We start from the raw sequence: 16,411 nt of genomic DNA on the forward strand, positions 1-16,411 counted from the left end.
TGGATCACTATTGATATTTGTAAAAATTTAGGTTTTAGATACTCTCAACCATGGATGTGTGGTTCTTGATAGGCATTTGAAAGAATTAACTTGTGTGGTAAGGTTGTTCTAGACTATTCTGGAAGTTGTACAAATATAGAAGCAAGTTTACAAAAGTCAAGAAAGTAAACTGGGCTGGAAGGACATTCTTTAGTGCATGCCTGCACTTTTGCTTCAATGAGGCGACTTGGTGCTTACTGGGAATCTGGGGGTGTTTGTTCCTTAATCTGTTTATTCCTGTTGTACTTCTTAAAGTAGTCATCACTGAATTAAATGTTTCATAAGCCACCAAAAAATAATCTAACCAAAATTGTTGCTAGGAGAACCAGATATAATGCTATAGAAAGACTTCTTGAGTTGCTGGAAAAAATTGCTGTTGAATCTAGGGATAAGATAACAGTAAACTGGGTGGAGAGCATCATTATATTGTAGTTTCCACTAACTGAAACAAACCATGGATTGTGCCTCATGAGTGAGGTTTCTGTAAGAAAAATATGCAGAATTTCAAACACAAACCCCTTTGCAACTTATGGTTCTTTGCCCTACATCACAAGCTTATACATTTATATTTTGAGTTAAATGTTTTAAGTACGTATATTTTATGAATTCTCACTTAAATCTGACATCTTTGTTTAGCAACCAACTACTATTTCAAACCCATCAGATACCAAGGCTTCTACTGTTTCTTGAATCTTCTTCCAACCCAGTTGTCTACTTGTATCTTGATAATGGAAGCAGATACCCTTGCTCGTGGCAGTTGCAATGTAATTTTGGGAAGTTTCTCACTACGTCATCGTCTTTTAAAAAAAAAAAAAGCAAGCATTGTTCTCGCCTAGAGAATTCATGCTCTGCTTTTAACACCTGAGTTAGCCACATCCATAGAGTTGGTAAAAATCCTCAGCCAGTTTTAATTTGGGGGCATTGAAAATTGCAGTGTCAAGCAGAGAAAGCAGTAGTTGGTTGTAATAGCCATGAAAAAAGAAAACAAAATTTAATCCAGCTTTTTTCTGATGCTTCTTTAAATCATTAATATTAGCTCACCGTGCAGAGATTTTATCCTTTATTACACATTCAGCTTATGAAAAAAAACCAAAATAAATACCAGTGTTTCCCATGATCCCATGGTTTGACTTCACAGTGTACTTACATTGTGAGCCTGTTAAGTTGTAAAGGGAATTGGATAAATGTTTTCAAATGCTTCTCTCTTTTCATGCCCATTTCCCATTTGCTTTTTAGATCATTTCTTGGTGAGAATTCTTTTTTGACATTTACTAAATGTCAGCTATAGTCCATGTTTAAAACATTGGCCTAGAGCCAGTGGGCTAACCAATTTATATTAGCCTGTTAAGAAAAATTAAATAAAATGTGAAAATGAAATGAAAATTGCTTTGAAGAAAAATGAGGGCTGACAGTGAAAAAGCCCATTAATGGCCTGATACTCATCCATTCTTTTGCTGTATTCACAGTTGTGTCATTTTGTGCTGTTGTCATTTTGTGCTGTTGCTGTTCTTCCAAGGGAAGAATTAAAAATGGTTCTTTCATATAGCAGCCATTTATTGAGTACCTACTCTGGATCAGCGCTAAGAATACAAAGATGAGGAGCCTGGTTCAGCCTGCAAGCAACTCACAGTCTAACACAGTGATTCTCAAACTCAGACCAGATCTGTTCTTCGCTGAAGGCTTTGAGAAGGGCAGCTGGACCTCCTGAAGGCACATATTTGTGCAGAACATCCACTGCTAGGAATTTTCCCTAAGGAGATAATCAGGGAAATGTGCAAAGATGGATTGAGTCTTTCAGAGTCATGATCTTCATTTCTAAGTTGAATAATAAATGATTTACCAGATGTTCCAGCGGATACTTACTGTACTTAACCTTGATAAAGAATTTAGCTCTGGGTTATTGTTCTTGTCCACTAACATGGTGTATATTAGTTGTTTCTCAGTAGTTCATTACTATCTTAATAGTTTACTGAGCCAGATCACTGTTCAGTTTTTCTCTCTTTCTCTCTAATCGCCAAGGTAGCATGGATACTAGATTAAGTTAATCACGCCAATGCATATTCTGTCATTGAACTCTTCTGTGAGTGTCATGGTGACTATTTCTCAAATTGCGTTTAAAAGTCTGTGATAAGTTGCTCCACAGTTAATACCAAATAGGATTTTGGTATGGATGCTGGTGTTCTCTGTTCCTGGTCCACCTTTGTATAAAAGGTTACTTGATTCTACTTGGCCATGGTTAGTAGCTTCGGAAGAAAATTGAGGCACATGAGCTGTGTAATCAAGCACTTGGTATTTACTTTGGTTGATTCACCAGGGTGGCTGAGAACAAGTTGAGAAGTTAGCTAATTCCCTACTGTTAATTTAAGTTGTTTTAAGTGTATAGTATATCATCTAAGATCAGCTTATGGAGGCTCAAAACTTTTATTTTCAAGGTATAGGAGAAGAGTTAGTGTTTGGACTACCATTCAACAGCCTTTCTGGCTTTCTTTTTCATTCAAAAGTGAAGAATTAGAAGTTCTGATATTATTTGTTAGGAAGTAATGGAATTTCTGAACTCAAATGTCATTTTTTAAAACAAATTTATTCACACATTCTGGTAAACTAGTACTTAACAAGGCATTGTAGCTTCTATCTGTCACCTAGAGTTTTGCTTCCAAACCTTTATTTTTCCTTTAAAGTGGCAAACCAAGGCTAACAGAGAACTAAACATTTGTAAACCTAAGACTTTCCCGTGATGATTTTTTTTTTTTTTTTTTTTTTTTTTTTGCGGTACGCAGGCCTCTCACTGTTGTGGCCTCTCCCGTTGAGGAGCACAGGCTCCGGACGCGCAGGCCCAGCGGCCATGGCTCACGGGCCCAGCTGCTCTGCGGCATGTGGGATCCTCCCGGACCGGGGCACGAACCTGTGTCCCCTGCATCGGCAGGCGGACTCTCCACCACTGCGCCACCAGGGAGGCCCCCGTGATGACTTTTTAGAGACCTATTCATTTGTCTCTTCTGCTGCTTTTATGCTTCAAGACAATGACACCTTAAAATTCCTTTTTTCAAAAAACAAAATTGATTAATAATTTGTTCTAATTTAAGGGTTTCTCCTCTTCAAAAATCTGAAGTTGTTGAGATGGTTAAGAAGCAAGTTAAAGTCATAACACTTGCCATTGGTGATGGAGCAAATGACGTCAGCATGATACAGACGGCACATGTTGGAGTTGGAATAAGTGGCAATGAAGGCCTTCAGGCAGCTAATTCTTCTGACTACTCCATAGCTCAAGTAAAGCATCATTTCTGTAAAACACAGTTTGTCTCTGTCAACTGACACTATGAAGAGGAAAATACTAATTTTTTTTCCATTCTTATTTTAGTTCAAATATTTGAAGAATTTGTTGATGGTTCATGGTGCCTGGAACTATAACAGAGTCTCCAAGTGCATTTTGTACTGCTTCTACAAGAATATAGTCCTCTATATTATTGAGGTAATCCCAAGTTCAGTTTAAAAATCCTTGTCATTTGCATATATATTTGAAACTTTTTTGTGTGAAGACATTTCCTTATCATTTTAATTAATCCTTCATTTGCCCACTTTTTATAACTTCTAAATATGTTAAAACAAAAAGTCCATCAGCCATGGAGAATAATGTTGAAATTGTGGCTAAAAACATACTGCTTTGGTAAGAAATGATGAATTATAATTGCTAATGAAGTAATGTGTTCGGCTTTTAAAAGACTACAAACTATGTAGCATTTTTTTTTTATAAAGTTCAAAAACATACGAGAGAAGACAGTACACTGTTTAGGGATGTACACAAGCAAAACTGTGTTTAAAAAGAAAAGGAAGGGAATAGTGGACATAAAACTGAGGCTATCAGTTCTACTAAGGGGTCTAATCAGGAAAAATACGCAGGTAGTTTTGCTAATATTGGTCATCTTGTAGTTCTTATTATGTCTCAGACTTACATAATTATATACAAGTATTCTTGCTGTTCAGGCCTGTTTTGGTTTCTGAGTTTGGTAGGTAACAAGAGTCTAGATAATGAGGAATTTGTCTAAAAATTATCAGAATAATTCAGTTCCTGTGTCAAAGGAATTTCTATATTCCTCTTCATGTACACACATAACATCATTTTTTAACATGAAAAGTTAACCTGGGTCAGGAATATTACTTTTAAAAGGATGCATTTTGTTCTGCAAACATGTTTGCAGTACCTACTGGATGCCAGGCACCAGGCTTAGGTCACCAAGTACGAAGTAAATCAAGCAAGGTCCCTATCCTCCAGAAGCTTGCCAATAGAAATGTAGAACAAGCCACATGTGTAATTTTACATGTTCTGGGAACCACATTAACCACAAGTAAAAATTAAAGCCCAAATTAATTTTAAATTATATTTCATTTAACTCGATATACTCCATAGTATTATTTCAACATGGAATCACTATAAAAATTATTAATGCAATATTTCACATTCTTTTCTTCATACTAAGTGTTCACAGTCTGTTGTGTGTTTTACACATGCAGTATATCTCAGTTTGGACTAATCACATTTCCAGTGTTCAGGAGCCGCATGGCCAGTGGCTACCCCCCTGGATAGCACAGCACCAGCAGATGAATAAGTAAACTGAACACTCAGGATGTGATAAATAAGTTATTTATCTTTTTTTTTTAACATATGACCATTTTATCATCAGAAGCTATATTTGTAATACTTAAACTCTAGGTGTTACCAGTTTCTTTCTCCTCTTGCAGCTTCACAAAGCATGACAATGAGCTCTCCATAGCTTGTTAAGAAAACCCTCCATCTTCCAGTCCTGTCAGAGGCACTGCCTACACCCTCATAAATCTGCCCCGGGGTCCCTTACAGATGTTTGTTTATGCCACCTTGCCCTCTACTCTGTTGACTGTTTCTACACATCTATCAGAAGAGACACAACCTAACCATATGCCATGTGGAAATAATATCCCATACTTCACACCACAGAAGTAACACCATAAACAAAACAATCAGTAGACTCCACATTTCCCTTATTGATACATTAGTTGGGAACTGCTGTATATTTGCTTCAGCTGTTCTTTATGCCTCTGTCTGAATGTTTATCTCCTTAGCAAAATGTTGATTGAGCATAGTTCTTATTATGAGTCAGACTAATAAAAATAAAACTTAGTTTTGAAGTGTACAGGCAGTTTTATTTATTGGTCACTAAAATTCTATAATTAGGTTGCAACCCATTAGATAAAATAGACACTTTAAATACTTGGAAACATAAATAAGATAATCTATGAATTTACTTATTGTTCATTACTGCTGAATTTGGTCTGGAATAGTCTGTGTTTTGAAGCAAACTGCACTTCCAAAATAGCTTATGAGATCATACAAAATATTCTTTTTGTTTATATAAATTTGTGGTTATTTTCTAATATAATTATTTGTAATTCCCAGTCCTAACTTTTCTAGTTATATTTTCTTCTCATCCCAAAACATTGACCTTCAAAAGAATATCCATTTATAGTTTATTTACGTATACTCTTGAAGGTACGAGGAGTTTAAAGCCACTGGCAGCAACAAATCTGCTTACAAAATATTAATTTTGTGAAAAGAAATAAGAGTACTCAACTTGCCACTTCTTAAATCTATTTGACAATCAACAATGAAGTGGTCAAAATTATGTCTAATGGGAGAAATAAAATATATTAAACTCAAATGAAAAACTAAATCTGCATGCTCTGTTTCAAATCCAGAGTTATGTGATTTGTGGTTGATTGGCCCTAAATTTTACTAGGCTTTGAATTTAAAGCCTCTTTGAGAGATATTTAACACTGATCAGTTTCTATACATGTTGAAAGGGAAGCAAGTCCTAAACTTTACTGGAAATCTCATTCTTAAGTTATTTTTCTTTTAACAGTTTATGGAAATGTATTTTGAATATAATTCAACTATCTTGGAAATGAATTGACCTCTTAAATCAATTCCCAGATACCCAACTTTTGCCAGCTAAAACAAGTTCTGCAGATGTTAATGGCTCACGTCAATACTGTGAATGAATAGACAGAAAACACATCATTGAATGTCTCTAGTGAGGACAACTGCCAGTCTCGAATCTCCCCTTTCAGTTTTTTGTGCTGTTCAGGCGTGGGAGCAGAATACTCACTGACTATTTGTAAGCTGCTGTTTAATATGCAGAAATGCTCCATCGGGGAATCGGGGAAATGTCTGTGAAGTTTTAACTGCCACACCTCTACTAGGACATGGAAGTTAGAAAATAATACCAGGACAGGAAGGTCTGAAGTTTCCTTGCTAAGAAAGGAATGGTATGGAATGCTATGGGTTTTATAGATTATCTGCAAAAACTGCTTTTGTCATTGCCATACCGCCGGGAATGTCACTATCTAGCTACTCCATTGCCATAAATTACAGTCAAACAAATAAATACGGATTTGGCAGGTGGCAGTATAAAGCACTTGCTTATGGTGGCTGCCCAGCAGCAACCCTAGGTGTTCATTGAAATTACTGACATTTTCTAAAGAGATTTTTTTTTTCAATTTCTCTGAAACATCTGACTCCTTCCTAGCAAAATAAGACCTTTTCTTTCAAATAATCAGTCACATCCAGGTTTTCCAGGAAGATCCCAAAGCAGTGTAGCGTTTCTAATTTCCAGAAGCTTTGATTAAAGTCAATGAGGTGATACTTTCCCAGCAAGTTGTGCTGGGATATGGATTTCCTGTGACTTTAAATAATTTAGATACCTCCCCAGAGGGGCTGATGTTTTCTTTCTGCATCCATGATTTTGTTGAGTCAAAGGAGGGACTTTTATGTGTTTATAGTAATTTAGGTGTTGTTTTATTAAGTATGGGATGCATTTCTAATATATCTTTTAACTACAAATCTCAGACTAACTTGAAATCAGCCTTCTGGTAGACTTCTTCACTGTTAAAAAAAACCTCTTTTCCTTTAAGATATGTAAACTTCAATGCCAAAATATTTGTATGAAGATGTGTCCTATATCAGAAGGATCAATTCCTATCTAGTCATTTCTCCTTTTTCAAAAAAAGAAATTAGAATATTAACTTTCTAAAGTGCAGGAAGAGTATTTCTAGAAACATGTTCACATACCTTTCAGTAGGAAAAATGAAATGGTAAAAATGTGTTGATAGCTTTCCACTTAACAATGTGTGCATTTCTCTCATAAAACCTTCAAGTGGTGCATTTTAAAATAAACTTGGACTGCGAGCATGCTGGTTTATTTGCAAGTTATTTTGAACTGGAAATGTTATGTAAATATCCATTGATTTGAGGGAGATTCCTGAATTTCAAGCTCATAGTGGTGTTTTAATCAACACCAAAAGTTACGTACAAAGAGGCCAGGAGACCATTCACATTTACAAATGTTTATTAACACACACATTTATTAACATAAATTTCTCCTATTATGCAGTATTGATGATTACAAATGCATTTATAACTATAAGCTTTGAGCCAAATCATGCCCATTAGAGGAATTTGGTATGCATGCAGCTTTGGCTTTCTTCAGACCAATGAAGATTAGACTGTATCTTCTTAGACTACTAAGGCCATAACTGAAAGTTTGTGTTTAAAAATTCTTTATATTACCATCATACCCTAAGAAATCTGAATACCACAATAGATCACAGTCGCCTTCAGGGAGAACATTACCATCACCCAGAGCATCACAAATATGTATTTACATAATCCACATCTCAAAAAGGCCAAGTGTGAAAACACAATAGATAGCGTTGAAGTCTGTCTTGTCCATTGGTGTCTACTTAATGCTTTAAAAAAAAAAAAAGTTTAAAACTCAGCAGCACCCCAAGGAATAAATTTAACTTATGTGAGGATGCTAGGTTCTTTTAAAGTTTGCATGTAACAGTGAATGATCTGGCTCCTAGCAGAGGGCACATGTTCAAATGTTTTCTGTAAATATATGTAGCAAAGCAAGTAAGAATTTCAGATTTACCTCTGATTTCTGTGCTTTTGTTCTTTTTGTTGTTAATGTGTGTTACAAGCCTAACACAATTTGGACTTATTTTTCATGTGCTATTGCTACTTTGTTCTCTTTTCCATCTCATGAAGCCCACATTGGTTTTTATATACGCTCAGTCATTCCTTTCCGCTATAAAAAGGAAAAAGATCAATGTGGGTACAGAAACTGTTCATAGGGAGGCCAGCCTGGGTACATATTGATAAATGGTGAATTTGTAGCAATTCATGCTTCCATAATGAGGTTAAATGAAACGTGAAGTGTAGCAAAGTCCCTGCAACTCCAATTCAAAAATTCACTTGACCAGCATGTCCAGACTGCTGTCCCCTAACTGGTTTTCGGTGGTGGTTGTTATGTTTTGGCTTTGTGTTTGTGTTTATATAATCTCATTGTTGGACCAGACATTTTACTCTTCCAGATTAATGTGATTTTTAATTACATTTTATGTCTGCTTTTAAAAAAAATAATTCAGGGATTATTGATTTACTGATATTCACTTTAATTTTCCATTTGTCTTAAACATGCTGGAGAAAGTTTCCCTATATTGCCCCTTAATTTTGTAGCCAAAGTTAAGCTTTCAGTTTTTAAGAGAATTGCAAAATGTATAAGAACGTGTTGCTCTATTAAAGATTTGTTTTTAATCAAAGCATAAATTTAAGCTACAAAATATTTTTATATAAAGAAGCACATTTATTATATTAAAAAATATATTTTAATGTATAAATTCAAATTTTGCATTCTGATGGCTATAATTATCAAGAACCATAAAAAAGAAAAAGTTATGTTCTTCGACCCATTAATTCTACTTCTAAGAATTCGTCCTAAAAGGAAAAAGAAAAAAGGACATGAGGAAATTTTAGTGGTAATAGATATGTCTGTTACGTTGATTAGGTGATGGTTTCATGCATGCATGCATATGTCCAAACTCACCAAATTGTATACATTAAGTGTGTGTCATTTTTGTATGTCAATTATGCCTCAGTAAAGCTATTTTTATTAAAAAATAATTCATCCTAAGAAATAGAGATGTTTAGGATTTCTGTACAAGAATATTCAGTTCAGAATTATGTATAATAGCAAAAACTGGAAGCAAGCTAAATATCCAGAAATAGGTATAGCCACACTGTAGGGTATATATGTCCATTAACATCATTTTAAAGGACATGTAAGGGTGGGAGGGAGGGAGACGCAAGAGGGAAGAGATACGGGAACATATGTATATGTATAACTGATTCACTTTGTTATAAAGCAGAAACTAACACACCATTGTAAAGCAATTATACTCCAATAAAAACGTTAAAAAATAAAAAAATTAAAAAAAAGGACATGTAACAACTTAAGAAAAATGTGTATTATATAATGTTAAGGAGAGGAGCAGGACATGACACTACATACAGCTTCCCAGTAAGATAAATCTATGAATATATATAAATGAGCTACTACATGAATACAACCAAAGTGGAAGAAAATAAATGGTGATGATATTATTATAGGAAACTATTTTATTTTCTAAATAAACAAATTTTTAATTATAATGAAAACAACAATAATCTTTAAATAGCTATCAGAAGGTAGATATTTTAAAAGGGAATTAAAGCTCTAAAATTTTAATTGCATAAAATATATTCTCGTAAGTGCCTTTTAGGAAACAAGGTTATATCTAATTTTTTTTATAGTCTGTGACTGCCCATTGATATAGTTCTTTTTTGATTCAACAAGTGGAACCAGTTCTGACTTAAATAGCAAAGACCTTACGAAAGAATCCCTTCGAATTAAAAAGCAAACCAAAAAAATGCCATTTTCAAGAGAGTCGTGAAAATACTATGTCAGTGAGGCTTTTATGCAGTGGTTGAGTATACAGCAGATTCTAAGCAACGAATTTATGGTTTTTGTGTTCTAATTTGGGGGGTTTGGGATTGTTTTCTTCCTAGATCTGGTTTGCCTTTGTTAATGGCTTTTCTGGACAGATCCTCTTTGAGAGATGGTGCATAGGTCTTTATAACGTGGTAAGTTTAGGACTTTTTATTATTCCTGTTCTATTGAATGCTTTGAGATAGACGTTCACCCTGAGTTTGGCTGCCTGGTATAATGACGAGTTTGTGTACTTTAGATGTTTACAGCAATGCCACCCTTAACTCTGGGAATATTTGAGAGATCATGCAGAAAAGAGAATATGTTGAAGTATCCTGAATTGTACAAAACATCTCAGAATGCCCTGGACTTCAACACCAAGGTAGGAACCAGTGCCCTGGTGGGACTTGCTTTACTGCTCCAATTGCTTGGGGCATTGGATCTTCTAAAGCCAAGGAAACAACTCCAGGGTCCTGACCATGGCAGGTCAGATTTGCTTAGGGTTCTGATATGGACTGAGAAGTTGTTTTGTTTTGTTTTGTTTTGCTATAAATTTAAACTGTAGCCACAGTTCACTGGGGTTTGCCAGGCAGCAGTAAACTGGGTCTAGCAGGCAGAAGAGGTGCCCCTTTGGCCCTCTGACTTTCTGTCTTTGCAGTGTTCTGGGGCAATGGTCACTCCTCACAGGGGTCAGTACTGCAGGACTGACAAGGACTGTCCTTACACATATAAAGTGGTGAGAGGTAATATATCGTTCTTTTCCAATTTTCTGTTTTGTGGAATAACCTTGTCCTTATTGGAATATTAGGTTGTTTGTATTGGGCATTGAAAATATAGTCTCTGGTAGATAACTCAGCCATAATACTCAGTATTTCCAAGACATAAAATTTAATACAAGATTAAATAACCAACACTTTATCTAATATCATATTCCGGGTTTATGTCCTACATAACAAGCCATGGGCTCCTGTCATCTTTGTGATCCATGGTATTTCTTCATCTCAGCAACAAAAGTATCTAATTTCCTGAAGAGTTTACTTTCCTGCAATTATTTATTCTAAAATGTTTCCAGTAGTATGTTAGTAATTCGTGTTTCTATCCAGTGTGAGGGAGGAAAAAATTTTTTTTAATTTTATAACAGTCAAGGTGGATGCCGTTTTGAAACGATAATTAAAGTATCAAATACACCTTCACAGAATTTTTTCCCAGTCAATATAGTGCATATTTATTATGTTATGCATGTTATGTTACTAATAATTACCTGTAACCTAAATTCAGTATTTTGAATTTAGGAAATTAATGTAGGATATTTAAAATATTTATTATTTCATAAAATTCTCAAATGACATTTGTTCTCAGTATATCAAGGGAATAGAGTGAAACAGGTGTGTCAGTGCCTCTAACCTCATACAGTAAATGATGATGTTAAGTTTACCACCAGGATGTTATTCATCTTCTGAGATGAGGTCTTCAAGAATGCACTGTGCACAGTGTGTCCAGGTGTGCAGATGCATACAATTTGAGGGCATGGTTTTATACAACTGAATTTGGTTAAATTAAAAAAAAGAAAAAAACTAAAGCATTCTTTGACTTACACCATTGGTTCTAAAAAGTATTTTTAGTGGTCTTTTAAAACCCTTACTATTTATAATATGCAAGGTCTATGCTCTTATTTTTAAATGTTTTATTTTTTGATTCTTTAAAATTTAATTTTCATGTCCAGTTTGTATTAAATTCCACTGCCTTGCTGTAATGTTTTTCATTACTTACGGTGAGTATTTTCAAGTGACAGAAAGCCATATCAGGGCAGATACAATGGACCATGAGCTCTTGTTTCCTTGAAAATGTAATCTGAGAGCTAGGAAAGTTCCAGGCCTACTGGCATGCTAACAGTAATCCTCACCGACCCAGGCAGTTACATCAACCTCAGTCACACTTCCGCATCTCCCGTAGCTCAGGCTTCACGGTGCTCTCTCGAGAGTTAACTTCCCAGCCACTACCTTGGCCATGGTACTGTTGCTTATAAACATAAACTGATCCTCACAGGATTACCCAAAACCACCCCTAGAGGGACTTCCCTGGTAGCACAGTGGTTAAGAATCCACCTGCCAATGCAGGGGATGCGGGTTCGAGCCCTGGTCTGGGAAGATCCCACATGCCACGGAGCAACTAAGCCCTGTGCACCACAACTACTGAGCCTGTGCTCTAGAGCCTGCGAGCCACATCTACTGAGTCCACATGCTGCAACTGCTGAAGCCTGTGTGCCTAGAGCCCGTGCTCTGCAACAAGAGAAGCCACCACAATGAGAAGTCCACACACTGCAACAAAGAGTAGCCCCTGCTCACCACAACTAGAGAAAGCCCGCGTGCAGCAATGAAGACCCAATGCAGCCAAAAATAAATAAATTTAGTAAAAAAAAAAAAAAAAAAAAAAAACTCTGCTAGAAAGTCACATCCTTTCATGCCCTTTGCATATGGCGACTTGGAAACAGCCTTGTGGCCAGTGAAAAAGTGTAGCAGGTCATATATAGTTTTAATGTGTGAGCATCCTTCCTTGTACTTTTTGCTATTCTTTTGTTGTATACAAAGTACTTCACTGTCTGCAAAGCCCATGCATTTAGAAAAGTCACCAGATCAACCCAAATAGATTCTACAACTCCAGTATCCATTTAAATATTTATAGATACACAAGATGCCAACAATTTTTATAGGGTTTATGGTTTTTTCTAATGATTTCAGTGAAAATTATTTGAATAAATCCCATATGAACATTTTAAAATTCAGGGACACATGGTTACAAAATGCATATGTGTATACACAGCTAGTGCTGCGGGTCCCCAATGTAGAAGCATTGTTGCCCTGAATGATGATGATTACGTTTGTTATGGTAAAAAGGGTCGGAGGTTCTGAGGTCATGACAGGGGTTAAAGGATTAACATGTGACAATAAGTATCAGTCAGGAAAATGGAAAAGTAGAACTAATTTTTCTTGCACCCACCTGTGCTTTCTGTCAAATAAAAACTTGCAGTAATGACATAGTGAGGAGAAGAGACAAAGGTTAATGAGTAACACAAGTTCAAATGTGTAATGTATTGGAGCGTAAATTGGATCATACAACCCGGTGTGGCTGGGTGAACTAACAAAGGAGGTTGAGATCACAGTGGAAAATTTTGGGAGGCAGGCAACTTAATTTCTGTTGTTTGAACAGCTTAAAACTGTTAATGCATGCCAATTTTATTTAGCATAAGTTTTGTTTGCAAGAAGCAATTTTGAATGACAAAACTGCAACCATTCAAAGGGCCATAAGAGTTCTAAACAGTTTTTCTATAACTTAATCTTTCACATCCATGTTACAAAGAAAAGATCAGTGATACTTGCTTTCTTGTTCTTAAAATACAATAGATGAGAAAGCAATAACAGTTAAACTACGTTATAATTGTATGAAGTTTAATGTTGACAGGTGTTTAAAAATTATGCAAGTCTTTTATTACTTAGGTCCTAGTGAAAATGCTTTGCTTTAAGGAATTATACAATTTAAGTGTTATACTTGCTATATTTAGAGTGTGTGTGTGTGTGTGTGTGTGTGGAGGGGGAGAGAGAGAGAATGCACTATATCCTTACCATTAAAAAGTTTACACTTTTATTGCACATGGAAAAGAGAAAGTAGGGATTTCACTAAATTACAATCTTTTCAAAAGTCTATTCTAGTGGAATTATGAAAATAGTCCCACTTAAAGAATTTCAAGGTCTGCAGTTATTTGAAATTTTATTTTCTTTTTCAGGCAGAAATTTAAACTTTTAATACTTGGTTTTTAAGAAGTAGAAAAAATTTCAGTGAAGCTGAAAAAACATTTTGAGAAACATAAAAATAAATAAATGACCCATGAAGGTCTAAGAGGCAGAAAGTGTCTGTCAGTTCTATTAATTCACAGTGGTGGCCCGAGAGAAACACGTTTTGTGAATCTAGCTCACAGATAAAAAGAAAGGTCAGAGTTCACAGAGCTAGTTTATCGCAAATGGTTCTCATGGATTTTTGTTTTCCCTCAGGTTTTCTGGGTTCATTGTTTAAATGGCCTCTTCCACTCAGTTATTCTGTTTTGGTTTCCACTAAAAGCCCTTCAGTATGGTAAGTAGAAAGGACATGCATGCTAAGAGATGACTTTTTACTTGTTTAGAAAAATAATTCATTGTCAATATACGTTAAAAATTATAGCAGTGTTTCGTGTTATGGTATTTTTCCTTAACCTAAAATACATGCATCTAAACGTTGTACACACTTTAAAGATTTTTACTGTTCCTTTGGGAGCAAAGTGATTTAATATATGCAAAGCCTTTCTTCTCTACTTCTCATGTTTTCCAATCTTGCAGAGAGTTAAATTTTAGGGCTCTTTTTTTTCCTCTGTTGATGTACAGTTTGAAGACAATAGTGCTAATATTTTATGTGATCTATTTATTATACCTGTGAGGCTTGTATCAACTCTTTATACTGAACCTAATCAGACATGCTAGTACTTTCAAGTACTTGAGCCGGAGCTTTAATTGAGATTTTTAATATGTTTTTAAGTTCATCTTGGAGTGTAAACTTTTCTCTGCTTGCTTTGAGGGGGTGATGTTATTTTTGTCAGTTTTGAGAGATAGGCTTATGGTGAATTTCCTCTACGCATAAAAATGATTAAGTAGCCACTTTAGAAAAGTGGCTGGGATGCTTAAGCTGGTGCTACTGTGTCCGGAGCAGAACTTGCCCTGAGATCCTGAGGAAGATGGCTGACCATTCAGCTCTCAAACTACAGTACTTCAAACATGACACCTCCACCCAAGGATCTGTGCGTCCTTTAGGGGTACTGGCCGTCCTCTCAGCCTGTGAGTTAACGCTGGCCCATGAAATGCAGTGCCAGATGTTCTATCCCACCTACAGAGGGATCCTTGTAAAACGTAAATCAGACCAGGTGCCTCCCTCCGCAAAACCCCACAGGCTCTATCACATTTAGAAAGAAATCCACAGCCCCAGCCTTGGCTAACCACACCCGACTTTCCTTCTTCCCCAGCCCACTCTCCCCATCCCTGTGCTCCAGACCGCAGGCCGTTGTGTTCTTCCTCACCTTCACCAGATGTTCCAGCTGCTCTCTTCCTCCCGCCCTCGGGTCTGTGCTCAGAGAGGCCCTCCCGGATCGCCCTGCCTCAGAGACCCACCAACCCCACCCCTGCTGCCCCCCTCTCCCCATCCTCCTGTATCCTCTTCATGGTGCTTGCCTATCGGGTGTGATATATTTGCTTTTTTTTTTTTTATAACTATCATTCTCCTCTGTTAGAATCAAAGCTCCAGAAGGGCAGGGAACTGTCCATTTAGTTCACTGTTGTTTTCGTAGTGCCTAGAACAGCGCCAGGCTCACCGTCGGCACCCAGTCCATTGTGGAGAAGTTCATGAGAGCATGAGTGGGAGGGTGTGAGTGTCGCAGAGAAGGCAGTACTTTCATGTCCTAGTCGGAGATTTTCATCTCATTCCTTTATTAACTACTCTGACAGTCCAACAGTGAATACTTCTCATGTTCTAGGCCATAGAAATAAATGTGGTAAGAAAATCTAATTAAATATAAAATATTGACGCAGTGGGCCAGGAGAATCACAGTGGCATTTTTTTTTTAGATAAAATTTACATACCATAAAATTCACCCTTTTAAATTGTACAATTCAGTGGTTTCTAGTATATTCACAGAATTGTGCCAATGTCACCACTTTCTGATGCCAGAACATTTTCATCACCCCATTCCCATGAGCAGTCACTCCTCATTTCCCCTCCCCCTCCCCCAGCCCCTGGCAACCACTGAGTTTTATCTCTGTGGTCTGCCTATTCTGGACATTGCCTATAAATGGAATCATAATATGTGACCTTAGTTCATCATTGTTGCAGCATGAATCAGTACTTCATTCCTTTTTATGGGTGAATAATATTTCATTGTATGTATAGACCACATTTTGTTTATCCATTCCTCAGTTGATGGACATTTGGATTGCTTTCACTTAGGGGAGCCATAGGGTGTTGAAATCTAGGGTACGATAAAGGACTTTAGACAAGTTCTCCAGGTAGTTTATTTCCATAACACAAAATCAATGTAGGTATGAAAAACTAGGAATGTCCATCTATGAAACTGCTATTTTAGGGTTCTAAATCAGAAAAAAAAGAAACTTAATATCAAAAGTAGCTCAAACCAAGCCGCCTCCACATCACCTTACCAATCCAAAACACTTTAGCAATGACAGGGTTTGAAAGGAATTCCTAAGTAATTCCAGCCCCAGAAGAGTCTCCCTTTGCATTTGTCTGGGGAACTGCCAAAGCCAACCAGCCTCAGCAGAACCAGTTCACAAGGGGTGCTGTCTGAGGAGCCCAAATCCAGCCAAGTCCAGAGAACATGTGCTTTCTCTTCTTAAGAGATAATAACTTATAGCATAAATTGTGTTTTAACATTCTGCTTTTTTTGTCTTGTTTTTATTTTTACATAAGGAGTTTTTGTTTTCTTTAGCGTTTGAAAGGATGGGGTA

The 16,411-nt window shown here is 36.4% G+C and overlaps 1 protein-coding gene across 2 annotated transcripts in view; it reads left to right on the forward strand.

Annotated features, from left to right (window-relative positions):
* ATP8A1 (ATPase phospholipid transporting 8A1) overlaps positions 1-16,411 on the forward strand; it is a 236,858-nt gene that overhangs the window by 179,516 nt on the left and 40,931 nt on the right. For both annotated transcript variants that reach the window (XM_060148261.1, XM_060148260.1), the window contains 5 exons: positions 3,123-3,306; positions 3,398-3,508; positions 9,956-10,030; positions 10,135-10,257; positions 13,922-14,000. In XM_060148261.1, coding sequence (XP_060004244.1) covers positions 3,123-3,306; positions 3,398-3,508; positions 9,956-10,030; positions 10,135-10,257; positions 13,922-14,000 — 572 coding nt within the window. The remainder of the gene's footprint in view (positions 1-3,122; positions 3,307-3,397; positions 3,509-9,955; positions 10,031-10,134; positions 10,258-13,921; positions 14,001-16,411) is intronic.

The sequence above is a fragment of the Lagenorhynchus albirostris genome, chromosome 4, assembly GCF_949774975.1.
Source record: "Lagenorhynchus albirostris chromosome 4, mLagAlb1.1, whole genome shotgun sequence".
Classification (NCBI taxonomy): domain Eukaryota; kingdom Metazoa; phylum Chordata; class Mammalia; order Artiodactyla; family Delphinidae; genus Lagenorhynchus; species Lagenorhynchus albirostris.